At 39.6% G+C, this 27666-nt stretch overlaps 1 protein-coding gene across 1 annotated transcript in view; it reads left to right on the top strand.

Moving 5' to 3' along the window:
- dnah9l (dynein, axonemal, heavy polypeptide 9 like) overlaps positions 1-25255 on the top strand; it is a 44742-nt gene extending 19487 nt beyond the window's left edge. The window contains exons 39-88 of the mRNA XM_088085038.1: positions 155-232; positions 552-684; positions 1005-1132; positions 1358-1506; positions 1614-1764; positions 2031-2162; positions 2280-2453; positions 2558-2762; positions 3549-3714; positions 3842-3944; positions 4346-4483; positions 4657-4758; positions 4959-5120; positions 6003-6086; positions 6491-6600; positions 6752-6914; positions 7242-7365; positions 7867-8009; positions 8132-8293; positions 8585-8644; positions 8733-8906; positions 8998-9144; positions 10067-10180; positions 10425-10568; positions 11085-11267; positions 12086-12187; positions 12985-13119; positions 13262-13435; positions 13638-13770; positions 14360-14462; positions 14604-14726; positions 14845-15049; positions 15655-15819; positions 15966-16106; positions 16510-16680; positions 16764-16886; positions 17000-17193; positions 17291-17439; positions 17916-18043; positions 18327-18464; positions 19506-19595; positions 19677-19868; positions 20000-20119; positions 20526-20585; positions 21314-21496; positions 21692-21874; positions 22154-22269; positions 22441-22553; positions 23958-24098; positions 24378-25255. Of these exons, the coding sequence (XP_087941164.1) occupies positions 155-232; positions 552-684; positions 1005-1132; positions 1358-1506; positions 1614-1764; positions 2031-2162; positions 2280-2453; positions 2558-2762; positions 3549-3714; positions 3842-3944; positions 4346-4483; positions 4657-4758; positions 4959-5120; positions 6003-6086; positions 6491-6600; positions 6752-6914; positions 7242-7365; positions 7867-8009; positions 8132-8293; positions 8585-8644; positions 8733-8906; positions 8998-9144; positions 10067-10180; positions 10425-10568; positions 11085-11267; positions 12086-12187; positions 12985-13119; positions 13262-13435; positions 13638-13770; positions 14360-14462; positions 14604-14726; positions 14845-15049; positions 15655-15819; positions 15966-16106; positions 16510-16680; positions 16764-16886; positions 17000-17193; positions 17291-17439; positions 17916-18043; positions 18327-18464; positions 19506-19595; positions 19677-19868; positions 20000-20119; positions 20526-20585; positions 21314-21496; positions 21692-21874; positions 22154-22269; positions 22441-22553; positions 23958-24098; positions 24378-24625 (7059 nt within the window). The 3' untranslated portion in view covers positions 24626-25255. The remainder of the gene's footprint in view (positions 1-154; positions 233-551; positions 685-1004; positions 1133-1357; positions 1507-1613; positions 1765-2030; positions 2163-2279; positions 2454-2557; positions 2763-3548; positions 3715-3841; positions 3945-4345; positions 4484-4656; positions 4759-4958; positions 5121-6002; positions 6087-6490; positions 6601-6751; positions 6915-7241; positions 7366-7866; positions 8010-8131; positions 8294-8584; positions 8645-8732; positions 8907-8997; positions 9145-10066; positions 10181-10424; positions 10569-11084; positions 11268-12085; positions 12188-12984; positions 13120-13261; positions 13436-13637; positions 13771-14359; positions 14463-14603; positions 14727-14844; positions 15050-15654; positions 15820-15965; positions 16107-16509; positions 16681-16763; positions 16887-16999; positions 17194-17290; positions 17440-17915; positions 18044-18326; positions 18465-19505; positions 19596-19676; positions 19869-19999; positions 20120-20525; positions 20586-21313; positions 21497-21691; positions 21875-22153; positions 22270-22440; positions 22554-23957; positions 24099-24377) is intronic.
- Positions 25256-27666: the final 2411 nt, after the last annotated feature.

The raw sequence follows: 27666 nt of genomic DNA, 5'->3' as shown, positions 1-27666 counted from the left end.
ACTCAGGAGGACGTACAGTACTGAATTCATTTGGGAAAAAGAATGAAGACATGCATATATTCGGTCTGTAATTTTTAAGAAATTTAATTTGTAGTTAATAGTAGTATTTCTATTATCAGGATTCTAGTATGATTTATTGTTTGTGTGTCTGCAGGTGACCCAGCTGGAGGAGCTGCTGGCTGTCAGACACTCTGTGTTCGTCGTAGGAGGACCAGGAACTGGAAAGAGCCAGGTTAACTTCTGTATAACTACTGTGTCCATTAAATCTCGCACAAAATAGTATTTACCCTTTTATTTCGAAGCCACTTTGTATCAGAGGTGGCTGATAACCATTGTCCTCATACCCAAACATACAGGTTGTTAGTATACTGTAAATAATCCCAGAACAGTCTTGGGTTTAAAAAGCAAAGTCTCCCATAGTTAAAGTCAAGGAAGAGTTGAGTTTCATCGTTCTCATATCTATGGACTACTTAAAGTGACAATTAGTGATTTACTTTTTTGAAAAGAGATAGTGTGCAATGTGACATATATTTCTAATGTTTATTCATCAGATCTTGAAGACTCTCCACAGAACTTATGCAAACTTGAAGATGAAGCCTGTTTGGAACGACATCAACCCTAAAGCTGTGACTACAGACGAGCTGTTTGGATACCTGCATCCTGCTACCAGAGAGTGGAAAGATGGTGAGGGGGCTCGAGGATCTTACAAGCTGTAAATGATCAGGGGAACCAGTGTTTTCTCCAGATTTTGGGTCGCTGTCAAGTTATTTTGGTGCCAAGACCATAATTTATTCCCAGGCCTCTTTACAGAATTAATTGGAATTTGTTAAAGCACTTTTTCTGGTTCAGAGTTTGCTCTTGTTAGAATAGATTTGATATGGAATAATTTAAATGTGATCCCATTACATTAGTTTGCTTTAGCACTACAAGAAATAATGCCTCAGCGATGGTCTGCTACTCATGTTAATATACCATCCTATGTTTTATTTTTTACTTTACTTTAGGTTTGTTCTCTTCTACCATGAGAGAGCTGACCTCAGTGGGCCATGACGGGCCCAAATGGATTGTTCTGGATGGAGATATTGACCCGATGTGGATTGAGTCACTCAACACAGTTATGGATGACAATAAGGTCAGTGTGCATCTTTGTTCTCTGGTATTGTTTTCACCCTCTAATGCTGGATTTTGTACTTTTTTTAAGAGTATAAATATATTTTGGCTTAATTTTTACATCAGCCAAAAAGACCCAAAGCCCAAACTGCAAATACAGTTTTGTCAGTGCCGGCCACTTGATCTATATATTTAAACATATCCTAAAGCTCAACAAAATCTATTTTTTTTCTTCTTCTCTCTCCAGGTTCTGACTCTTGCCAGTAATGAGAGGATCAGTTTGTCCTCTTCCATGCGTTTGCTCTTTGAGATCTCTCATCTAAAGGCTGCTACACCAGCCACTGTATCCAGGGCAGGAATACTCTACGTCAACCCACAGGACCTCGGCTGGAGCTCGTAAGACACACACAAGTACAAAAACACATGTAAAATTACAGATTTCTACTTCTTCACTTTTCTTAAATTGCACATTGGCTACAGTGCGATCTTTAATGTGTTCCCAGGAATGTGACAAGTTGGATCGATACCCGACAGGCTCAATCAGAGCGAGCCAACCTCACCATTCTGTTTGATAAGTATGTACCGTACTGCCTGGAGCAGGTCCGCTGCAACCTGAAAACCATCACTCCCATACCAGAAAACAGTATGGTGCAGGTGAGAACACACTACATGCTCATTGTGTATTTTACAGATATGACAGAGAAGGCAGAGCTGCAGAAGGAGGCTGTATTTCCAAATTTGTTTTTTATTTATTTTATTTATTTTCCTTTTCCCAGAAAACAGCTTGCTCCAGTTTTAATCGCTGTGTCACATACCGTGACATCATGTCATCTTAGTTACTATGTTGTGTTTTTGCATATTTTCAGAGAGAATATGTGATATCTTATCTGATGTTACAATTATGTATTTTCACCAATCAGACGCTGTGCTCCTTGTTGGACTGCCTGCTGACAGAGGACAACACTCCTGCTGACTCTCCCCGAGAACTTTATGAGATCTACTTTGTTTTCGCTTGTGTCTGGGCCTTTGGAGGGGCCCTCTTCCAGGATCATGTATGTGGTGACTAAATGCTTGTTTGAAGAACTAACATGTTTTTATTGCTGTATTTTACAAGTAGATGTTTCATATTATTATATCACATTATGATGTTGCCTTCTCCCAACAACCAGCTGAATGATTACCGTGCTGAATTCAGCCGCTGGTGGTCTAAAGAGATGAGAGCTGTGAAGTTTCCCTCCCAGGGCACCGTCTTTGACTATTTCATTGACTCTGAGACCAAAAAATTTACCCCCTGGAGTGAGAAAATGGTGCCATTTGAGCTGGAGCCCGATGTACCGCTACAGGTAATAATGTGTGTGGTGGTGTACAAAAAATGACTTGTTTATACTCATTATTGACCACATTTTGGACCAGCCTATTCAGTTCAGTCATGTAATGTGTGTTTCAGACAGTGTTGGTTCACACTCCAGAAACCATTTGTCTGACCTACTTCATGGACCTGCTGCTCCAGAGAGGAAAACCCATCATGTTGGTTGGCAACGCCGGAGTGGGCAAGACCATCCTGGTGTCTGATAAAGTCGTCAAGGTGAAGGAGGACTACATGGTTGCTAAAGTCCCCTTCAACTACTACACCACATCAGCCATGCTGCAGCGTAAGTATCACAGCAATGAGAACAAATATTTTGCAAAGGGGTGGTTATAAATAAAAATAGATTCTATGACATTTTTCATGGCATAGTGGCGTTTTGCCATGTATAAGTGCTGATTTATAGATAAACCAGAAAACTACAAGCATCATACATAAAAGATCGAATACAATTTATTTGGGATTGTGAAATTTTTTCACAATGACAGAACACCCCTATATAACTGGTAAGTGTTTTGCTTGGTAAATAAGCGACATGTTTTACAGAGAAGTGCTCATAACTGTCACATGTAGAAAAAGATGTAGCGTTGTTTTGGATTTATCTCTTGACACTGCTGTGTCTCACTCATTTTTGAAAAAGGACAGTGCTTTAGTTTATGTAGAATTGGGTTTTTTTTCAGAAGTCTGAAAAACTAATTTATTGAATAAATTCTGTACACTGTGTGAATGGGGAAAGTCCCAGCTACACATAAGATTATGACCCTGCCTTGTATCACCATGTATTGACATCTCATTATTATAATACTGCACCGCATTTGCCCTACAAACGGACAGTTTACTTAAAATCAAAGTATATCAAACTAGTATTTCTTTTTACCTGAATTGTTATTTGTCAGTCTATATGGTTTTGGTGTGAGATGCTGATTGTTGTTGAACTTTGAAAATTGAGTGATACTTGTACTTTTGATTCTCTTTTCCCGGCCTGGATTACATTTGGAGATCCATAAGTCATAATCTAATTGTTGTGAGCATTACCCACAGTTTTTTTGGTTCATTTCTTCAACTGTCCCAGGTGTTCTGGAGAAACCCCTTGAGAAGAAAGCCGGCCGTAAATTTGCTCCTCCCACCGCTAAGAGACTCATCTACTTCATAGATGACCTCAACATGCCCGAGGTGGACGTTTACGGCACCGTCCAACCGCACACACTCATACGCCAGCACCTTGACTACAACCACTGGTAAGACACACACAATTATCAAATTTTGCATAATTAACAGTCCAGTCACATTCCCAGATCTCTATATAAACATATGGACTATGCAGTAAATACTGGTCATACTGAATTTAATCTAAAAATCTTTGAGGTATGACAGACAACGACTGGTACTGAAGGAAATACACAACTGCCAGTACATCACCTGTATGAACCCAACAGCTGGAAGCTTCTCTATCAACCCCAGATTGCAGGTACAGATGTTCGTGCATACGGGCATGTGGCACATGCACACATAAGTGCATATGTAAAAGTACTATTATCTTCCTTGCTCTTCCCACTACAGTTACTTTAACTGATTAGCTTTTTGAAAAAATTTTTACAAAGGAAATCATCAAGGTGTTAATCATCACAGAGGGAATTTATTCAGCAGTAAAAGCAAGAGGTAATTAATTTAAAAAGAAATAATAAAAACAAGAAAAAAGGTGATATTGAAGTTAGAATGTCCTCGAGAGCGAATAAGTAATGATAACATGAAATGATCTAATTAACAGTTACATTTAGCCAGCAGTTTGAGAGGTACTTATTGTTTTTTGAGTCATTCTGCAGCGTCTTAATGGAACGTCATTTGTACATCTCTCACTTCTCCTTACAGAGGCATTTCTCTGTGTTTGCGGTGCATTTCCCTGGTGCAGATGCATTAGCCACCATCTTCTCCAGCATCCTGTCAGCTCACTTCCTTCAGGGAGGCTTTAGCTACGGCGTCTCACGCTCAGTCGGGACTCTCATACAGGTGCACCTACAGTATCATGGCTGCGTTAAAACTTAATTTCTTTGTTCTAATCCATGCAAATATTGGTCTGTCAATTTATCACTCAGTCTATAATAATGCCCATCTCTTCTGTCTGCTCCAATATCTATCCAACCATCTCATCAACTGTCCATCTTTTGCTTCTGTTTTTCCAGGCAGCAATCTGTCTGCACCAAAAAATCAGTCAGAACTTCCTCCCTACAGCAATACGCTTCCACTACATCTTCAACCTGCGAGACCTCTCTAACATTTTCCAGGTAACACACACAGTCATTCAAATAAAAAACAAAACCGTCAAATGTGCGTAACTGAATCCATGTCACCTCTTTCACGTTAAAGGCTGCGGGCACTGTACACACGGTCCAGAAAATTTGCTGTTCTTTCATGAATTCAATTCATTTATTTAGCAGATTCAAACATTTTAGAAACATTTGATTTCATGTATGTTGGTGTGTAGGGTATCCTGTTTGCCCTGCCGGAGAGTATTCGTTACCCCATGGACCTGGTGCACCTGTGGCTGCATGAGAGCTCCAGGGTGTACTCCGACAAACTGATGGAAGAAAAGGATGTGGAACTCTTCAACAAAATCTTGCTGGACACTGGCAAGAGATATTTTGAGGTAAGAAAAAAGGTGCATGCAGAAACTCCTTTATCTTTAAAAAGTACAGTATTTGGTGATGAATTTCTCTTTCCAGTCAACACAGCAACAACCCTTGTGGCAGATCCAGAAATGTCAAAACACAGATGATGTTTCAAGGCAATGTGAAGAACAGTATTTTTTACTCTACAGTGTTTCCCACAGGTCTGAAATATACTTGTGAGGGTAGCTGACAGAAAGGGCTGGCATTAGCTGCAAAAATAACAACGGTCTACGACACGTGACAGAATAGTAGTTTGAGCTTTTACCCAATATTTTTGATGTATTGAATATTTCCATTAATTTCATAATAATTACATCATTATGCTATTTTACAGGTACTGCTTATCTTTACCATCTCTCTGTGTCTGTCTGCTTGTCTTTCTCACTCTGTGTAGACACAAGTGACAAATATGTGGAATAAGTACATAATTTAAAAAACAATCACAGCAGGAACACCGGTCTGTTTACAGTAAATTTTATTGCCTGTAATGGACAGGATAGTTTTAGAACGAAGGGGGGGGGGCACATGCAGCAAAGGGCCGAGGCCGAAATCGAACCCGCAGCCACTGCGGCGAGGAAATGTGCACATGGGGCACTGCTCTATCCACTAAACCACCAGGTGCCCCCTCTCTGATGGAACAAAAAGGAAAAAAATGCACAAATGGGTCACTAAATACATAATAATATGATATTTGGCAGCAGTTAATATACCTGGGTGGTCCGCCTAAGTGAAGGTTACGTGTGGGAAAGACAGCTGTGTAACTGAAATAATTGGTGTGTTTCTAGCTATTGAAGAGCAGCTCAGCCGTGGCATGGTCAGTATTCTCTTTTCATATCTCTGTTTCTGCCAATTTTCTCCAGGGAATAGATGAGTCCATTTTTATCCACCAGCCTTTGGTGTATTGTCACTTTGCCCAGGGAGTGGGGGAGCCTCGCTATCACCAGGTTCGACACATTCATGTACACACACAAGCTACCTCTGATTTCAACTCCATGTTGCTCCTTTCAAGCACTTTTTTTTATTAACTGTGGTAGTAAAATAGGTGAGTTTAATTGTTTCTTATTTAAATCAATTTAGCATGTGGATAATCTGTGGCTCACATATTCAAAAACCTTATGGCATAATTTTTGCTGTCATGTTTAATCTGTCAGAAAACAAATGAGGATGAATGGACTGTCATTCGCAAACTAATTACCTCTCATTTCTGAATGGGGTTTGAACTGAAAGTTAATTGACTCAGGTCTTGATAAGAACTTTAATTACATCTCTGGAAGTTACCGCATAGTTACTTGGACACTGCCGCTTTTACTCAAGAGAGCCAGGTTTGTTTATTTGCCCGTCTTGTCAGGCGTCAGACTGGGAGAAACTCCAGAAGACACTGGCTGATGCTTTGGAGCATTATAATGAGCTGCATGCTGTCATGGATCTCGTACTGTTTGAAGAAGCTATCCAGCATGTGTAAGACACACACAGGCAGACACACTTGCATGCCAATTGCAGTTGCTCACATACCGTCTGCTCGTATGCACAAGGGGGGGATTTACACAGATTAGCACATATGTAAAGCACAGAGCATATACACACTGTTAATTCTGGTGTTTGCGCTTAGGTGTCGTATCAGTCGTATCCTGGAGGCCCCCTATGGAAACGCTCTGCTGATGGGGGTTGGAGGAAGTGGAAAGCAGAGTCTGTGCCGGCTGGCTGCCTTCCTCAGCCTGCTGGAAGTTTTCCAGATCACTCTGCGTAAAGGCTACGGCATCAGTGACCTCAAGGTAAATGTGTATTTCTACCCACATGCATTTTGGAAAACAGTACATTCAGTGGTCAATACCAAATTTACAAATAAAAAATCACACACAGAGGTTTACCTAATTAGTTATATAATAAAGCTGTAAGATGTGCCAAAATTAATCGTTTTGGTTAGTATTTTATTACATGTTTTTAAGTTTGATATTGTTTTAAGGTATGTGTCTAGATCAGATTTTTTAAAGTGGTATATGAGGGCAATGTCTTTATAAATTTTATTTTATTTTATGAATTTAAAATTAAGCTAAAATTTACATATTCTTTGTCTCTTTTCTGCAACACCTCATCTCCAGAGTGATATAGCAGCGCTGTATATAAAGGTGGGGGTGAAGAATATTGGGACAGTGTTCCTTCATACAGACGCCCAGATACCAGATGAACGCTTCCTGGTGCTCATCAATGACATGCTGGCCTCAGGTTTGGCTACACTAACTTAAGATGGGCGCCTTTTCTTTTAATGAGCAAAAAAATGTCTCAATCGTTATAAAAAAAAGTGGGTTCTTTCTTAGTGGTTCCAGTATGTTTCAGTGCCATTTTAGAGTTTAAAGCATATTTTGATGATTACAGGACTGAAATCATGTATTGCACTTATTTTGGCCACGATAATCATGCCTAGATTCAGTTTCAAGTTACACGGGCTGGTCTAAGTGCTGTAATCTGGTTTTAATTCACTTTAAATTATTATTATTATTTATCTACATGAAATAAAATCTAAATAAGTGTGTTTTTATAAACTTTCTGAGTATTATGACTGTCAATGGGCAATAGATCTGAGCCTGTACCCTAAAAGGTGAAACTGGAAATCAGCAAAAACCAACTTCACTGAACATTGCTGAGTTCTGCATTCACATAAAGTGACACATTTATAGATAGATTGTGACACATACACATTTTGAGCATGTAATGTTTGTTATTCAGGGGATGTTCCAGACCTGTTTAATGATGAAGAAGTGGATATGATTGTGACGTCAATCCGGATGGAGCTGAGAGGATTAGGACTGATAGACAGCAGAGACAACTGTTGGAGCTTCTTTATTGAGAGGATACGAAGACAGCTGAAGGTCTGAAACATTATTATATGTGACATACCGCCAACATGCAATATGATACCTGCTTTATTCAAACTCATTTTCCCATATCATTTATTATAAATTATGTCTGCCACTGCCTCTGTGTCCTCCAGGTTGTCTTGTGTTTCTCCCCGGTCGGGTTCACATTGCGGACACGTGCACGGAAGTTTCCTGCTCTGGTGAATTGTACAGCCATAGACTGGTTCCACCCCTGGCCTCAGCTGGCCCTGCAGTCTGTCAGCTCCACTTTCATAGAGAAGATACCTGGACTGGAGGTGACAGCACATTCCTCGAGCATTCATGTCTACTTTGTTTCAAATATTAACGACTCCCTCTGCTCTTAGGGAGTTTAAGAATAAAAAAGTTTATTTTTAACGGTGGAAACATGATGTGGAAGTGTAGACTTAAGTCAGTTATACCCATAAATATGAAACAAAACGATTAGAAAAATTGAACTATTATTAGATTTCTCAATGTTATTAAGTCCAGAGAAGAAATGTAGTTACTCTAACCGATGCCTGCGTTTCTTATAAATCCCTAAATCTCTGCATGTTTATCCTTTGCAGCCAAATGTGCGGGCTTCTATCAGTGAGTTCATCTCCTATGCCCACACCAGCGTCAATGAGGTGAGTTGTTGCACAGCACCATTGGTGATGGGTGATAACCAGTCCTGACACCTCCTCTAACATCATCTCTTGGTTTCTTGTTTAACAGGTCAGTGTCAAGTACCAGCAGAATGAGAAACACTTTAACTACACCACCCCGAAGAGTTTCCTAGAGTTTATGAAACTGTATGGGAACCTGCTGGGGAAAAAGCGCACAGAGCTGACCCAGAAGATGGAAAGGTTAGAGAACGGCCTACAGAAACTGCAGACGACTGCGTCACAGGTCAGACGATATGTCTACTTAATATCCTCCCAATCTGTCCTGTCATTATCATGTTTTTATATCCCGGGTTCTTCTTGTCTGTCTTGCTCAGGTAGAAGATCTGAAAGCCAAGCTAGCAGTGCAGGAGGTGGAGCTGTGGCAGAGGAACACAGATATTGAGGCTCTCTTAGATAAAATAGGACAACAGACGGACAGGCTCAACCAAGAGAGAGCTGTGGCCGATGCAGAGGAGCAAAGGGTAAGACTTGACACAAATTCAGCACAAATTTGAGTTTAATTTCATGCCACTTCTTCTGTTTACAGTATATTTATGCTGAGGGACAGAAATCATCAAACATGCAACAATCCATCGAAAGTGCATAGTTGACGTCGTAGTAGGGATGATCCCAGCAACTTATTTCCCTGATATTTGAGCGAAGGTTAAACTTAAACGAGTCGACTAGTCTAAAAATAAGAAAACACTCAGACAAAGGCCAAAACTGAGCATAGTTTTCCCCAAAAATATGAGCCTTTTAAAATAGTGCACATTTTTCAATAATGGAATCATTTTTTAAATGCCGCTGAAATATGTGGCACTTTGCACCTTGCATTGTGAACATTGCACATTATACTACAAAACATCACAACTGAATCAAAGTTAGAATTATATTTATTTACTGTGTATTTAACACCCCAACTCATCTCCATTCAAAAACACACACACTCGCACAGTGCCTTTCACATACCTGAGTCTGCACGCAAATTGACACACATACAAACACACACTGAGACTTTTCAGCATCTTTTGTGGGCCTAAAAGCACCTCTCTTTCAGCCTACCGAGAAGACACTCGGCCAGTGTGAGCGTGTGTAGTTTGAACATACTTTCCTCACATAGATCTGCAGACAGCTTCAGACTTGTACGAGTCGTGGGGACACACACGGTTCCATCCATTAAGTCTGAGAGCACGTGTGTGTGTTTGAAAGAGGGAGAGATGTCAATTATCAGATGTTGCTGGTCAGTCTTGCATATGAAGATCCAAACTCTTCCTGTTTTCCTTGGTATTTTAAAAGGTTTAACTGACTAGTATTTCTGGTGTCAATGAGGCTAGAAATGTTTAATCAACTAGTCGCACACATCCCTACTTCAGACATTTTTGTGTCTTTGTTGTGTTTTTTCAGGTGGCAGCAATCCAAGCCAAAGTGACCAAACAGCAGCAGGAGACTGAGGACGACCTTGCGAAGGCTGAACCTGCCCTGCAGGCAGCCAACGCAGCCCTCAATACACTAAACAGGGTGAATCAATTGTGTACACATAAAGACAGAGACCTGTCACCACAACTGATTTATCTTATTGGTTTTATTTTATTTCATTCAATTTATTTTATAGAAACGGATCGCTACCGGTGCCAGTGTACAAAAAAAATAAATAAAACATGTTGCAAGGTTGGCTTCATCCCAGCCCACCAAATAAAAAAAAATCATTGTGTCTATGTGTGTGTGTGTGTGTGTGTGTGTGTGTGTGCGCACGCTCATCCAGTTGAACCTGACAGAGCTGAGGACGTTCCCTAACCCTCCAGCTATTGTCACTAACGTCTCAGCAGCTGTTCTGGTGCTGCTGTCTCCCCAAGGCCGAATCCCCAAAGATCGCAGCTGGAAAGCTTCCAAGATGGTCATGAGCAAGGTGATATTTTACAGCGAAGCCTCATAGTGTTTCCTAGATTAATGGCTGGCTACAACAAAGCCAAAAAGTACATCACAAATAAATTTCCTAAAACAATGTTGCATCACACTTAAAATTATTTATTGCCATTTTATTTCTTGTCCTTTATTGTGTATCTATTGACTGCTTTATTGATCTTTGACTGTTCTCTTTGTCTTGTACTTTAAGTCTGTGTTATAACTAAATGTGCTAAAACTCTATATTTTATGTTCTGTGTACTTTGGCCTCTTGTAAAAGAGATTTTTAATCTCAGCGAGGCACTTTCCTGACTAAAGAAATGCACATATAAAACCGAAAAAGAGATTTTAGCAAACACAGTTGCCAATATGGTGTGTAGCTTTGTGTATATTTTATTTCACTTCTCAAGCTCATGATTTAGAGTCCAAAAAGCTTGCAAAAGAATTATACATGGAGATCATGAGGTGATACCATTTTATCTAAATCCATACACACCTCTGCACATGGATGCACATGCAGGTGGATGACTTCCTGCAGGCTCTGGTGAACTTTGACAAAGAGCACATCCCGGAGGCCACGGTGAGGTGCGTGAGAGAGGAGCACCTCAGTGACCCAGAGTTCAACCCAGAGTTTGTGCGACAGAAATCCTCGGCTGCTGCGGGGCTCTGTGCCTGGGTGATCAACATTATACGCTTCCACGAGGTACACGCATGTACAGCTGCTGTCATACATATTTAGTGTCACCCCAGCTAAGCCAACATGTGACATTTTTCATTGTGTTCTTGTCTGATGGATTATTTTCTGTTTCCCCGACTACTGTGCTGCCCTGGGTAGATTTTTGTAAGTACAATTCTACATATACAATGTGTGCATGACATTTTATGTTACCGTATAAACAGAGTGTTTTAATGCCTATGCGCTGGCCATAGCCGAGGCCAGAGGCAATATGTTTTCACGTTGCCTGTCCACCTGTTCTAGCCAATTCTTGTGAACGCGATATCTCAAGAACACCTGGAGGGCATTTGTTCAGATTTTACACAAATCTTCAAGTAGTCTCAAGAATGAGCTGATTTGATTTTGGTGTTCAAAGGTCAAGGTCACTGTGACCTTGCATTTGTCTTATTCTTGTGAATGTGATATCTTAAGAACACTTTGAGGAAATGTCTTCAAATTTGACACAAACATTCACGTGGACTCAATGATGAGCTGAATAGAATCTGACGTTCAAAGGTCAAGGTTATGGTGACCGCAAAAAACATGTTTTTGGCCATAACTCCAAATACTGGTTGTATAGATCTTCTGTGCTCCCATGGTAAAGATGTGTATAAAGCATCCATGGTTTTACAGACATGAGTCTTGGTTATGGTTTTGTCTGCATCCCTGAAAGAATTACCGGTACATGGTATTTTATGGATTATACTATGCATACACCTCTAAATTAAGCTCACTGTATTTCCTGTCAGAATAATGGGTCAAACTGCTCTGTGTGTATATGTGTGTATGTTTGCTGTGTCCCCAAGGTATCATGCGAGGTTGAGATGAAGAGGATGTGTCTGTCTCAGGCCAACGCTGATCTGGCTGAGGCTGCTGAGAAACTAGAGGCCATCAGGAAGAAACTTGCAGTATGCCTGATAAGATCATTCTCTCCTTTCTTTCTTCATTTTCCTTTTTCTTATTTTCTTTCTTTATTTTTCATTTTCTTGCTTCATTTCCTTTCTGTCTTTTGTGTGCATTCATTCAATTTCTTTTTCAGTTTGTTCTTAGTTGTATTGCTTCATTTTCCTTCTGTCTGTCTTTCTTCTTCTTTCATGTTTGTCTTTTATATTCTTTTTTTATTTTCTTTCTGATGTCTCATTTTCATTCCTTTATTGTTCTTCTTTCTTTTGTCTTTCTTTTGCTTTTTTCTTTATTTTTTTCTTTTGTTTCCTTTTTTGTGTTCTGTCTTTTCATTTATAAATAAATTTAGATAGCAGATTAACTGTTGAAAAAGAAAATTCATTGTTTACTTGCTTCTTGCAAACATGGCAAGCTCCCACATTTTACTCTTGTGACAGTCAATAAGGGGCTGCAGGCTTTTCATACTGGCTCTGCATAATTTCACTCCTGTCTGCAGTGACTTTTATAGACCATCTGATAATCCACTGCCACCACACTACTGCTTCTTCTTTCTCTAGTCTGGTAGCCCCTGGATGTGTTTTATTATCTTGTTGGCAATAATAGAACTTCCTAAGCACAATCTAGACAGGGGTTAAGGTGTGGTTTCACCTTGATATTATTGCTTTATTCCATGAATTTTCAGGTCATTAACAGATTGTACATATTGGGGGTTTTTTTTGTTTGTTTTTTCAAATGTTTTGTCAAGCAAGATATTTTATTCAAGAACACTTGTGGCCACAAGTTATCTTTTTTTCTCTCTTAGGAGCTGGACAGTAGCCTGGAAACTCTGACGACAGCATTTGAAAAAGCCACATCAGAGAAACTGCGATTTCAGGAAGAGGTCAACCGCACCAACAAGACAATAGAGCTCGCCAATCGGCTGGTCAAAGGACTGGAGGTGGGCACAGCAAAGACGAATGGAAGATCAGTATATTTTATGTGTCTTACTGTTGAATTGAGACTTTTTTTATATATTTAGACTTTTTTTGTATAATATCTAAGTGTCTCATTGTATGTACACTAACATGTGCATGTTTCAGAGTGAGAACGTACGCTGGGCCCACTCAGTGGCTCAGTACCACGAACAGGAGGAAACTCTAAGTGGGGACGTCCTCCTGACTGCAGCTTTCATCTCCTATGCTGGATCCTTCTCCAAAAAGTACAGGAGAGAGCTGCAGGACAACATGTGGATGCCCTTCCTGCGCAGCCAGAAGGTCACAATCTTACAATAGATAAATGTTTTCTGAAACCATATGATTATCTTTATATATGATATGGAAATCGGTCACTCATTCTGTTTCCATATACCTCTTCCTTCCTCTGTCATTTGTACTGCTGCCCTTCCCTACAACAGGAAGTTATGTTAAGATTTCCATGATTTTTTTCTTTTTTTTTAAATTTATATCTTTTCATCAGGTGCCTGTCCCCATGACAGATGGCTTAGATCCAGTGTTGATGCTGACTGATGATGCGATGGTGGCCCAGTGGAACAATGAAGGCTTACCAGGAGACAAAATGTCAACTCAGAATGCAACTATCCTCACAAATTGTGAGTTGGGACAGTAAATATACATCTAACTAAAATGAAAACAGTGTCTGTATGACTGTCTTTAGATTTTCTTGGCAACCATTTATCTGATTGACCTCACACCTGGCAGGTGTATTGCTGAGGAGCCACGGAAGTGCACTGTCGAGCACAAGCTCTTTACACCTGTGGGATACATTTATTAGCAGTGTATTACTATAGCTAGAAATACAACTGTGATATGTATTAAAAGCAAAAAAGAAGAGGCACCTTAAGTAAAAGCCAAGCTAAAAAACATCTTTCAGTTTCTATTAAAAATGTCTACAGAGTTGGTGTCCCTCAGATGCTCAGACAGGCTGTTTCATAGACTTTGGCCACTGTGGCTTTACTATGACACAGCAGGTGTATTCCTCAGTACCTAAAAAAGAGTAGTGTCAAATATAAAGTTATCAACAAGTTTTCAACAAGCACCGCACTAGTATACTACAATACTAATGTCACATCACCACATTGATGATAGTCCTTCTCTGACAGGCAGTACAAACTGTGCAGTGCTAATATGGTTAAGACTCCATTTGTGGGTCACATGTGGGTTGTGTGTGTATTGTTTCAGGTGAGCGCTGGCCTCTCCTCATTGACCCTCAGCTGCAAGGCATTAAGTGGATCAAAAGTCGCTATGGCAGCAGCCTCAAGGTTGTCAGTTTGGGACAGAGGGGGTGAGTGTTTTCCATTTTTATCCTCACATAGAGATAAAGACTTTCATGTCTGATGTTCTCGTTCTCAAAACTATTATTTTCTCCTTAGGAATGACAAAATTTGTTTAAATATTCTTATTTCATAAATCAATGTTGTTCCAGGTATGTAGATGTGATAGAACAGGCTGTCGTGGCGGGGGATACTGTCCTCATAGAGAACCTCGAGGAGACCATTGACCCCGTTATTGACCCTCTCCTGGGACGTCACACCATCAAGAAGGGAAGGTAGGACATTACCTTTTATCATGTGTACGGTACATGCAAAACCACCATTTGTTCCTCAGTTTTCTGCCCTCTCTTCTTGTTCTTTATGCTTTCCTCTCTCTGCACTGCTCTCTCACAGCTGTATAAAGGTCGGGGACAAGGAGTGTTTCTTCCACCCGGGATTCAGACTGATCCTTCACACTAAGTTAGCTAATCCTCACTACAAGCCAGAGATTCAAGCCCAGACCACTCTCATCAATTTCACTGTGACCAGGGACGGTCTGGAGGACCAGCTCCTGGCACAGGTGGTGAATCAGGAAAGACCTGACCTCGAGCACCTCAAGGTGGGTCATTTTGTTATTAGTTATGTTCTCATTGGGCACATTCAGAGGGATTTTATATAATTTGGAAGCAGGTGAATCTGGCTATAGATGTTTTGAATGTTAAAAAACTTTTTTGATGTCTTATAATTCTGTTATTAGTTTTTGTTTTCATTTTAAATTGTGATATGTTTGTTTTGTTACTTCAACCATGTTTTAGTGCTGCTGCCTGTCTTGATCAGGACATTCTTGAAAAGGATATTTTTAAGCTTAGTAAATCTTTTACTCCAGGTTAAATAAGGGGTTAAATCAGATTTAATAACTAATAAATCATCTTTGATGATCTTCAATCATCCTCTTTCCCTCCCTTATATAACAGTCTGTCACATAACATAACATAATACTTTTTTCCAATTGCAAATTACTGTATTATTATAGTAGTTGAGGCAAATAATATTTTTTATATTAGATGATAAACCGCTTTTTCCTGTTAACAGTTGTTGGGTTTTTGGGTTGTTTTTTTTTTAATTAGGTTTTTTAACATAAAATAGATAAACTAGGGAAAATACTTCTGTATATAATAAGCAATTCCCCAAATGATCTGTGCTGTTTATGTAAACTCCCTGCAGAGTGAACTGACCAAACAGCAGAACATGTTCAAGATTGAGCTGAAGCTCCTGGAGGACGAGCTGCTGACCAGGCTGTCTGCTGCGGAGAGTAACTTCCTGGGTGACAACGTGCTGGTGGAGAAGCTTGAGACCACAAAGCACACTGCTGCTGAGATAGAGATGAAGGTAACAGTGTGGATATGTTTGCTTTGCTGTTAACGCCTGACTTGAATACAACAGTAAGTTCACTTGGTTTGCACTTTTATATACCTCGACACTTTCGTCATCTCTTCTACTTCTTCTGTCTTCTTCCTCCGTTCCTCCGTTCTTAGGTTCTGGAAGCTAAAGTTAACGAGGTGAAGATCAACGAGGCCAGAGAACACTATCGTCCTGTCGCTGTCAGAGCTTCTCTGCTCTACTTCATCATGAATGATCTCAACAAGATCAACCCTATGTATCAATTCAGCCTCAAGGTAACCAGAAGAGAAATTTAAAGCAATACTTCAACCCCCGAAATTACCTTTTTTGAATCAATTACTCATCCTGTGTTAGGTTGATTTTGTGATGAAAACTTTGTTTGCTATTATTAAATGTGGAACCCTACAACTTCAATTCATCAAACATTTTCTCTGTTTTTGAAGTCTCTGTTCACCGTGGAGGCATGCGAGATTTTATCATAACACGGTGTGAGTGATTAAAATACAAATGGTCATTTTTGGGGTGTAATATCTCCCAAGAACATACTGACAGTCTAGGAACTGAAAAAATGGCTTTACGAAAAAGCAGGCACTCATGTTCTAACTTGTGAGAAACGTGTCACAAATTTATGCAACAATCAGAACAAGCTATGCTAAACTTTCTCCCTCGTGTTCTCAGGCCTTTAACGTGGTTTTCCACAAGGCGGTGGAGATGGCGGAGGCCTGTGAGGATGTGCAGAGCAGAGTAAACACTCTCATAGACTGTGTTACCTACTCCACCTTCAACTACATCAGCAGGGGACTGTTTGAGAGAGACAAGCTCACCTTTACTGCTCAGCTAGCCTTCCAGGTGTGTATGAGTCTGTCTTGGCGTTAGAGAGAGAGAGAGAGTGAGTGAGTGTTTCATCCCTGATTGTGTTTTTTTTCTTTCAGTTGCTCCTGATGAGTAAGGAGATAGATGTGCGAGAGCTAGACTTCCTGCTGCGGTTTAACATTGACCACAACTACGTCAGCCCCCTCGACTTTCTTTCCAACTCAGCATGGAGCGCCATCAAGGTGCACACACACACACACAGGATTTTTTTTTGTTGTTGTTGTTCTTGTTTTGCTGGCACACATTCATAAAAAAAATTGTCAAACACCACCTGCTGTCTGTCGTCTTTGCCCAGGTGATGAGTTTCACTGATGAGTTTCGTGGTCTGGACCGGGACATTGAAGGCTCCCCTAAACGCTGGAAGAAGATGGTGGAGTCAGAGTGTCCAGAGAAGGAGAAGTTTCCTCAGGAGTGGAAAGGGAAAAGTTCCCTGCAGAAACTCATAATGATGAGAGCCCTGAGACCCGATCGCATGACTTATGCTCTCAGGTGAGGAGAGTTTTTTTTCCCCTCTCTTTAAGGACGTGGGGTTTTTTTTGTTTAGATTATCCACTTTTAAATCAATTTTCCTTTTGCTTTTCTGTAGGAACTTTGTGGAGGAGAAGCTCGGGGTGAAGTACACAGAAGGCCGAAAGACTGAATTTGCAAAGTCCTTCAGAGAAAGTGGTCCAGCCTCACCTGTGTTCTTCATCCTGTCCCCTGGCGTGGACCCACTTAAAGATGTGGAATCACTGGGTACTGTAAACAGAGAAGCACTGACTGCATGCACTCACACACAGACTCATACTCTCTTACTGTGTGTCTTCCTGCAAGATGTTACTTAGCCTATCAAGTCTGACCATTACAATAAGCATTGGGACTCGAGTGAGCGAGATATACACACAGGAGAAACAAGAGATAACAAGACAACAGTCGGAAAAGTAATTTCACATGGCGAATTCTAAAGAGAGAAAAGTAGACAACAAATATAAAGCTTTTAATTAGGAATGTATAGACTCTTACATGTTTATTCTTCCTCTGTGCAGTTCAAAACTAGTATGACTCGCAATTATTAAAGGTGTCAATGTGAAGCGCCACTATGAGACAAAGTACAGAGCATCTTTTGAACAAACAAATCCACTGAAATCAAAACTGAGGGCATTGAATATAAAAAAAAATTAAATGGCTCTAAGACCTAGACAGACTTTATATTCAGTCTTGTGTGTTCCCAGGAAGGAAGTTGGGTTTCACTATCGACCTTGGGAAGCTTCACAACGTGTCCTTGGGTCAGGGCCAGGAAGCTGTGGCCGAGGTTGCAATGGAGAAGGCTGCCAAGGAGGGTCACTGGGTTATACTGCAGGTCTGACTGCATGTTTTTTCTGAATATGTGGGTGGATAGAAATAAAGTTTCATCTAAGGATAGAAATATTTGACAGAATGGTTACCCCTATAGTTTTGCAAATACATATTTAAAATTATTTAAATGCAGTTTGCAAAATAAATTTTAATCATAGTCACTAAAAGTATAATTAAAAACTAGATACTGACACTGTAAGTACTCAATTTGCAGTGCCTCACCATTCACACTCGCCCTCTGTGCTATACTAGACTTTGATGGTGTGTTTTCTTTCACCTCCCTGTAGAACATCCACCTGGTTGCTCGCTGGCTGGGTTCACTCGAGAAGCTGCTGGAGCACTGCTGTGAAGGCAGTCATCCGGACTACAGAGTGTTTATGAGCGCTGAGCCGGCACCGACACCTCAGGAACACATTATCCCACAGGTAGAGACGCAGTTCGCGTGCAGCAAGGTTATCTTAATGCGTGGAGCATATATACATGGAGTGAATGTAGACTCTAAGGTGTCTTTGATGTAACAAGTTCCTCACTCTATTAGCGGGACAGGTTACCTGTGTTCACCGTTTTGGCGATATCTCCTGTAGAGATGTATGCCTTTTCTACAATTTCGATGTTTTAGATTTTATTATTTTTGCACATAAAAAAATAACAAAGTATACAGTGCAGAGAGAGGCAAATTACCAGGTGGGCTTATTTAAAGCCTCTAAAAAAAAGTCATTAAAAGTAGAAAAATGTAAATGTGTAATTTGTAAATTGAAATATATGTAAGTTTGTGTAGATGTGTCTGTGTGCATGTATGTGTACGTATGCAGGTCTTTATGAGAAGGAGACTCAGTCCGCAACAATAACATTGATTGGCTACATGTTGCTAAGAGATAAAAACAAACATGAATACATTAGAGATATTTAGAGAACAGTACTAACAAAACAGCAGTTAAATAGTCTTGTAAACATCTGATGCACCCTTAGAAAGAGACTGAGATGACTGGTTGCTCTGTATGATAAAAAGTGGGTCAAAAACTTCACATGGAAAACAGGAAATGACAGGATAAACAGGAAGGAAATCCAGGCGTTCCAAAAATGTACCATAATGGCAAAACAAAGAAAAGAAGCGAACATGAAATGAGATAACCCCCCTGAAATATATTTATTTATTTATTTACACATTGACTGTGAGAACATTAGAGACAAATCACATATGTTTTAAAAGCCCCGACAAAGAGTGGCGGTGGAAAATCATGTTGGCTTTAATAATTTAACCACTACAATAAAGGCTTGTTTTTCTGCCAGGTGAGAAAAAACATTCCATAATTTGGTAGCCCTGAATCTTATATAGTGGATCTAGATGGCACACAGCTCGTGGTACTCATAGCACCAAAAAACTGCATTTGAAAAACTCAGCAGCAGTGTCTCTCTCCAGAAATCATTGTCATGTTTACGTGGCAGATATTAATCTTTTTCCTCAGGGCATTTTGGAAAACGCTATCAAGATTACCAACGAACCTCCCACAGGCATGCATGCCAATCTGCATGCTGCTCTGGATAACTTTGACCAGGTGAGCATCTACTGCTCTTCTGCTTTGTGCTCATTGTGCTTATTTATTGATTTATTTATTAACTCACTGTTTTGTCTCTAGGACATCCTCGATCAGTGCAGCCGTGAGCAGGAGTTTAAGACCATCCTCTTCTCTCTGTGTTACTTCCACGCCTGTGTGGCAGAGAGGAGGAAGTTTGGACCACAGGGGTGGAACAGAAAATATCCGTTTAACACTGGAGACTTGACAATATCGGTCAATGTCCTCTACAACTACCTGGAGGCTAATGCACAGGTGGGATGTGTTTTTGGTGCATGTGTGTCCGGGGTTTGTATTAGGCAGCATGCCACGGCACGATGAGGGGAATAATGGCGATAGTGATTGTGTTAGCAGCGATCATTTTTATGATAATTATAATGATGAAGGTGCCATGGGAGGACCTGAGGTATCTGTTTGGAGAGATCATGTATGGAGGACACATCACTGATGACTGGGACAGACGTCTCTGCAGGACATACCTGGAGGAATACATGCAGCCCAACCAGGTTTGTACATTAGTTCATAAGAGAGAGAGAGAGACAAAGGGAATTTAATCCTCCCAAGTCTGGCTGATTTGAGGCTGAGTGTTGGCACACTCAGCTGTGTTCTAGCGCAAGAGGACCAAATGTGAACTGGCTTCGGCACAGACCGTAAAAGACTGCCAGATTTAACTGAGTTTTTGGAGTGCAGACTTGGACCATTTCAGGCTGAGAATCAGCTCCAGTTAGCAGCAATTTGGCTAGTTTTGGGCCAGAGACTGCACATGCAAGCTAAAGAGTGTCTGGCAACCAGACGTGCCAGACGCTGTTTGAACGAGAAATTTTGGCCTCCTAATTTGGGACTGTTAAATGCTTTGTACTCTGTTAGAGATTTAAAGCTGAGAATTCTTCTGTCTTTTGTTTTATTTCTCAGTTTGACCGGAAGCTTGCTTTGGCTCCTGGATTTGTCGTCCCCTCCAACCTGGACTACCAGGTAACTAGAGATGGATTCAGTCTGAGGAGACATTTCTTTGAAATGGTTCAAATTTAATTGTTAATAATGAACATTTAACTGGTCTGAACAAAAGTGTAACTGAACTCTGCTGTGTCCTTCTTTCTGTGTCTGTCTACTTTGCTTTTTATTATCGGTCGTATGCTCAGAATTTCCTAAACAGACAGCCCTTTTCGATGGGAAACTGAACTTTGTGTTATTGTGAAACTTTGGTGAATCCTAACTATTAACACCAAAGTCAAACAATAAGACAAACTAATAGATGAGGGCGTGGTAGGCCTGCAGCTTCCTTGTTCAACAAGAGAGAGTTATTTTTTGTCAGTGGAGTTTGGCTATGAAGAGTGTGAATAAACTACACTTTCAGTTCAGTTTTAAAAAATGCACCCGTAAGGGAAGTACAGAGCATACAGTTGGATAAACTAGACTTGGATTATCCTGCACAAGATTTGTGAGAGTTTGTAAATGAATGATCTTAAATAGTTTGACTGTTGTTAAACACGGTCGCCTATGACATCACTTTATCAGGAATTCTATCTGTTTTTGGTCCACTGTGAAGGCATGCAAGAAAAACTAACTTTTCTTAGAAAAAAATACAACATTAGTTAGTAACAGTAATTTATACCCAAATGTTTATTTGTGTACTTGGGTGAAATATCCCTTTAAATGAATGTAACAGATACTTTCGCCATTTTCTCTTTCTACATCTCCAGGGCTATCATGATTTCATAGATGAGATGCTCCCCCATGAGAGCCCAGTGCATTATGGGTTGCACCCGAATGCAGAAATTGAGTTCTTGACAGTGACGTCAGATAACCTTTTTCACACTCTGCTGGAGCTGCAGTCTCCTGATGCTGTGATGGGGGAGGGAGCTTCACAGACCCTGGAGGAGAAGGTCGCTATACCTGTTCAATTATTATGGGATTAGTTTTTCTTGACAGGAATTAAATAACGTTACTGTTCATTCCCAACAGACTTAACCTGCCCTTAGCCTGGCAAACACACAAAAATATTAACACACCAATTTAGTGATGCAAGAAACAAAGTGGAGAGAACCGCTTTAATAAATTCAGTAACTGCTCTCCCTCAGGTGAAAACGATTTTAGATGAGGTGCTGGAGAAGCTACCCGAGGAATACAACATGTCCGACATCACCGCTAAAACAACTGAGCGATCCCCGTACATCCTGGTCTGCTTCCAGGAGTGTGAGCGCATGAACATGCTCATCTCTGAGATGCGACGCTCACTCAAGGAGCTTGACCTGGGACTCAAGGTATGCTTTATTTCTTTGCGTGTTTGTATGTCGCATATTGCATACAGTGTTGCCCTCAACTTTTTGACATTATCAAATAATTATTATCCCTTAGTCTGACACTCAAATTCATCCTGCAGATTTTCTTCAGATCAGGTGCAATATACTGTAGTGTGAAAAGTGCAAAGTAATTGCACTGGTCTTTCAAATTAGATGGTAGATGGTAACAGTTCAGTAGTGTGAAATTTCCACATGTAGCACCTTAGATTTCTGTATTCATGTTAAATATATCTGTCAAAGGGTGAACTGGCTATCTCATCTGAGATGGAGAAACTGCAAACTGCCTTGTTCTTTGACAACGTCCCTGATACCTGGACCAAGCTGGCCTATCCCTCCACCTACAGCCTGGCTATATGGTGTGTGTGTATGTGTGTCACTGCCAGTATTTCCAAATGTGTTGTACTTTGCAGTATGCATTTTCTAATTAAGATAGACTGTTGATTAATCCATCTACAATAGGTGTAAGAAATACAACTGCAGTTTTCCTTGTCTTTGTGTGTTTACACGTGTGTCTGCGTCTGTATCAGGTATAATGATGTGTTGCAGCGCTGTAAGGAGCTGGACAGCTGGACTCAGGACCTGTCTCTGCCCAGTGTTGTTTGGCTGTCTGGACTTTTCAACCCACAGTCCTTCCTCACTGGTAAAATACATTTGTGCTCACAGATAAAAGTACTACTTAACTATTATATTATTTCCTACTTACTTGCTTACTATTATATATTTTCAAAATGGCATGAAAAAGTCATGCTATAGTATGTTGTCCAAAATACTACCAATGAGTCATACTATAGTATGTCGTCCAAAATAGCATAAAAATCTTATGCTTTAGTATGTCGTCTAAAATAGCACCAAAATGTCATACTATACTATGTCATCCAAAGTACCATAAAAAAGTCACACTATAGTATGTCGTCCAAAAAAGCATAAAAAGTATGACATCTAAATCAGCATTAAAAAAAAGTTATAAACTATATAATAAGTCACAAATAAGCAATAAGTCACAAACTATATAATGTCATTTTCAGTCATTTCAACATGCTATATTATGTCTTTTGGGTATTTTTTTCAACATGGCATACTATGAAGTGTCTCTGCAAGCTATTATATTTCGTTTTCAGCCATTCTTTCGACTTGTCAAAATTTGCAGTTTGTTGACATACTACACTATTTTTGTTTTTTAGCAATTTTTTTCAACATGCTGTACAATGACGTTTTTGATATGCTATACTATGATGTGTCTCTACAAGCAAAAATATATGGTTTTCATCCATTTTTCTGACATGTCAAAATGTGAGATTTTTCAACATACCTTTGTCGTTTTCAGACATTATTTTCAACATGGTATAATATCTCGTTTTTTAGCCATTTTTTCAGCATGTCAAAATGGGCCGTTTTTCAACATACTATATGATGTCGTTTTCAGACATTTTTTTGACATGCCATATTATGACGTTTTTGGCCTTTTTTTCAACATGCTACATTGACGTGTCTCTAAAAGCTATAATATGCAGTTTTCAGCCATTTTTATGACATGCCAATAGGTGAGATTTTTACGACATGCTATACTATGACGTGTCTCAACAAGTTACAGTTACTGTACTATGTCAGTTTCAGCTATTTTTTCAACATGATATACTGTGGAGTGTCTCTACAAGCCATAATATTTAGTTTTCAGCCATTTTTTCGACATGTCAGAATTTGCCGTTTTACATCATGCTTTACTATGACGTATCTCAACAAGTTACGTGTCTGCATACTGACGGTATTTCGTCAGTTCTGGTTTTCCCTTCTTTGTTTCTCCGTGTTTTCAGCAGCATTGCTGCTACACTTCAACCACAACTCCACTGTTTGTGTCTTAACGCCAGCAAGTGATTGATTGACGGGTGATGTAATTTCATATCATATAATAAATACCTCTTCAGAGGTATGTTTGCTTATCTATCAGGCTTTATCCTCCTCTTTTTTCCTTAAAAATGCTTGCCCCCGACCCGTTGCTGCACAGCAGGTATCATCTAGTTTTGTTTTGTTTGTTTTTTTGTTTCAGCGGTGATGCAGTCTCTGGCACGGAAGAACGAGTGGCCGTTGGATAAAGTGAACCTTACGGTTGATGTGACTAAGAAGTTTAAGGAAGAGTTCAACCAACCTGCTAGGGAGGGTGCATACGTATATGGACTCTATTTGGAAGGTAGAAAAACATTCTTTCATTTACTCTATTGTGGGACAACATGGAGGGTTCTAGTTTTCTCGCTGGTCTGAGATCACTTTTACTCATCTTTGTACACTTTGAGTAGAAGCTGAATTTGCCTCCACTGTGAATCAAATCACGTCAGACATGTTTAAAGGGAACTTTCGTGGGGGTTTTTCAACCCTCTTTAACCATACCCTTCTAGCTTCCCACCTGTTTTATAATGTCTAGATTCCCTCATCTTTGAAAACATGTTAATCCCATTTTTGTTTCCCACAGGTGCAAGGTGGGACACTCAGGCTGGGGTGATCACTGAAGCCCGTCTGAAGGAACTGACCCCACCCATGCCCGTTATCTCAGTCCGAGCTGTGCCCAATGACCGCCAGGAGACCAGGAATATCTACGAGTGTCCACTCTACAAGACCAAGGTCAGAGGACCTACATATGTTTGGACTTTTAGCCTCAAAACCAGGGAGCGGCCCGCCAAGTGGGTGCTGGCAGGAGTGGCTCTGCTGCTCAGTGTGTGAGAGCCAGTTTTAGGGATCTGGGATCAAGATTTGGAATTTGAGATGGATTTTATTTTATAGGGCCAGGTATATGTGTACCATATGTGATCGTAAAACTTGTCATCCTTATTGTTAAATGTATAGAACTTTACATATACACATATACTGAAGACTTATTAAGCAAAATTACAGGAGTGGAATTAGAGTTTCTTTTCTTTTTATTGAAAAATGATAAAATATACCAAAAGAAATGCCAAAAAAATTCACACACTAGAATCACAGTTAGAACTGATAAAGTCAAAGCTTGTTTCGAACAAATCAAATCTATAAACTACAAGATAAGCAGGAAAAAAGTCAGCCAGTGCTGCCTCATTAGAGCTGCGATCAAGTGTGTTATTTTGTAACACTTGTACCTCTTACAGTATGTTATGCAGCAGTTTTAATAGCACATTAAATTACACAGGTGAAGTCATTCTGACATGACAAGACAACCTCGAATTGTCTTTTTGCTCCTTCCTACTTCACAGTACACATGGGTATAGTATCCATCTATTCAATAAAAAAATTAACAAAAGAAAAGTGTGTAACCAGCTCTTTTTACAAAGTCCCTTAAGAGACCTGGGGGAGGAAAAAAATTAGATGGTTCGGGGAAAAAAATGACATGAAGTGAAAAAAAATAGATGGTGAAATAAATAGCTAGTGAGGAAAAAAATAGATGGGGAAAAAGAAATCTTGCAAAAATTTCCTTACAAAAAGTTTATCAGAAAAGTGGAAATTTTCTTGGTATAACATGTTTTCACTATATAATTATTTTTTTTTTTAACCATCCAACTTTTTTTCTCCCCCTCGTTCCTTTAGGGGCTCCTTACATTTTCTACTGGAGATTCTAAAGCACATACTGTAGCTCAGATACAGTCTGTGCTAACAAGTCGAAATCTTTCTAGTTTGGCCTTTGTGTGTGTTCCTATGTGTGTTTTCTGTGCGTATGTGTGTGCTCGTCTGTCGTCTAGTCGCAGTCAGACCAGTCGAGCTCCATTATGTCCATGGCTGCAGTCGCCATGTTGATTTTGGTTCCATGTTGCACAATTTTCAATTTTCTTTTCAGATGTCACATTACACTCCCTCTCCAGTTTCCAAAGGCGCTCCAAGGTGGACTCGATTTCACACCTGTAGTACGACACGCAGACGGAGTATACATCACTTATCTTGAGTTTGTGCATGTGGCCTAATTATAACAGCAAGTTTACTGCAGCAAGAGAGTATTTCAGTTGCATGAGCATGTGATGGCTTTTTGTCCTTTTTCCCCAAAAGGCTTCTTTTAAAAGTTAAAGCCCTAAATATCACCCATGACCAATGTGACTTAATTTTGCTTTGGTTTGTACTGTAGAGTTCTGAAACTACAACACATATAATAATATACAGTACTACATACAAAGAGTAACCTGTTCATACTGTTTACTATCTTTACAGCTAAAGCTAAGGTTGGTAACTTTTAAGAAAATAACCTTTTTGTTAAATTTTCTACATCCAAACAGTAGTGCATGTGACAGATGTGAAAAAAAGGTTTCTCTGCCTCGTCCTGCATTTGTCATCTGTTTAAATATACTATGGCTGTTAGAAGCAACCAGTCAGAGCTGAGGAATCTCTAATGCAGCTGTCATTCGTGTCGATCACTGCACGTGAACTGTCATCAAACTGTCAAACAAGACAGCGCTAATCGGATATAAATCAATATTCCGTTACTGCATTTCGTATTTTTTACCTCAAATGCTGTCATAAACATATTTTAGTACACGATTTAGCTGTAAAGTGATTAAAAAATAAATAAAAATTAGCAGCCGCGGGTCGGAGCTTGCTTAAGTTGACTAGGATGGTGCCCAACACAGAGTAATGTCAGTTGAATGAGATTCAACTTTTAAATATGAATATTCCAAGGTTACTTTTTTATTTTCTCCACATACTATAGTATGCCTGCTGTTTCGGACAATATATTATACTATAACATTTTTGTGTGATTTTTTTGGATGGCATACTATATTATAACTTTTTAATTTTTTTTTATCTTATACAGCATGCTATTGTATGATTTTTTAAAATATTTTGGATGACATACTATCTACAGTATATATTATGTTATTTTTGACTACAACTTTTTGCCCTATTTTTTCAACATGGTATACTTTGAAGTGTCTTCACAAGCTATAATATTTCGTATAATATTCCGTATTCAGGCAGTTTTTTTTAGACAAGCTACATTATGACGTTTATGGACTCCTTTGGGGTTTTTTTTCCCCACTTTGTATGTTATGTGTCTCTACAAGGTATAATTTGTCTTTTTTAGCCATTTTCATAGCATCTCAAAATTTGACGTTTTTCAACATACTATGATATGAAATTTTTGCCATTTTTTTGCCATGCTAAATTATGTTTTTGGCGTTTTTCCCACTTTGTATGCTATGATGCATCTCTACCAGCTATTATAAGTTGTTCTTAGCCATTTCTATAACGTGCCAAAACATGACCTTTTTCAACATACTATATTATGGTGTTATTTTTTTTTTTTTTTTCCATGCTAACTTGTTGTTGGCATTCTTTGGCCTTTTTTTTTTGCACTTTTTATACTATGACGCGTCTCTAAAAGGTATGTTTTAATCAGCTATTGTTATGACATGTAAAAACTTCACGTTTTCCAATATGCTATACTATGGCATAGTGAACCATTTTTTCGACGTGCTAAATTATAACTTTTTTTGGCCCTGTTCTGCCTTTTTTTCCACTTTGTATACTAAGACAAGTCTTTACAAGCTTCTATTGTCAGAATCAGTGACTGGACCCAAATGCAACACACAGGCTGAATGGAGTCTTTCAGAGACTTTATTCACAAAAGCAAGCAGAATCACAGTCTCAACAATGTCCAAACAGAAGAACGTCCACTTCTGAGATTCTCCGAGCCGATCCTCAGAACGGGCCAAACCGATGACGTGATTCGGGCAGGGGACCCTCCGAGAGAGCAGAGCGGGTAAGTCGAGCTGCACAGAAGAATTCACTTCAGCAATGGCGGA

The sequence above is a fragment of the Plectropomus leopardus genome, chromosome 12, assembly GCF_026936395.1.
Source record: "Plectropomus leopardus strain MGB_pleo_1.0 chromosome 12, ASM2693639v1, whole genome shotgun sequence".
NCBI classification, from domain to species: Eukaryota; Metazoa; Chordata; class Actinopteri; order Perciformes; family Serranidae; genus Plectropomus; species Plectropomus leopardus.
Note: the sequence above shows the minus strand (reverse complement) of the source record. Positions and strands in the feature narration are given on the sequence as shown.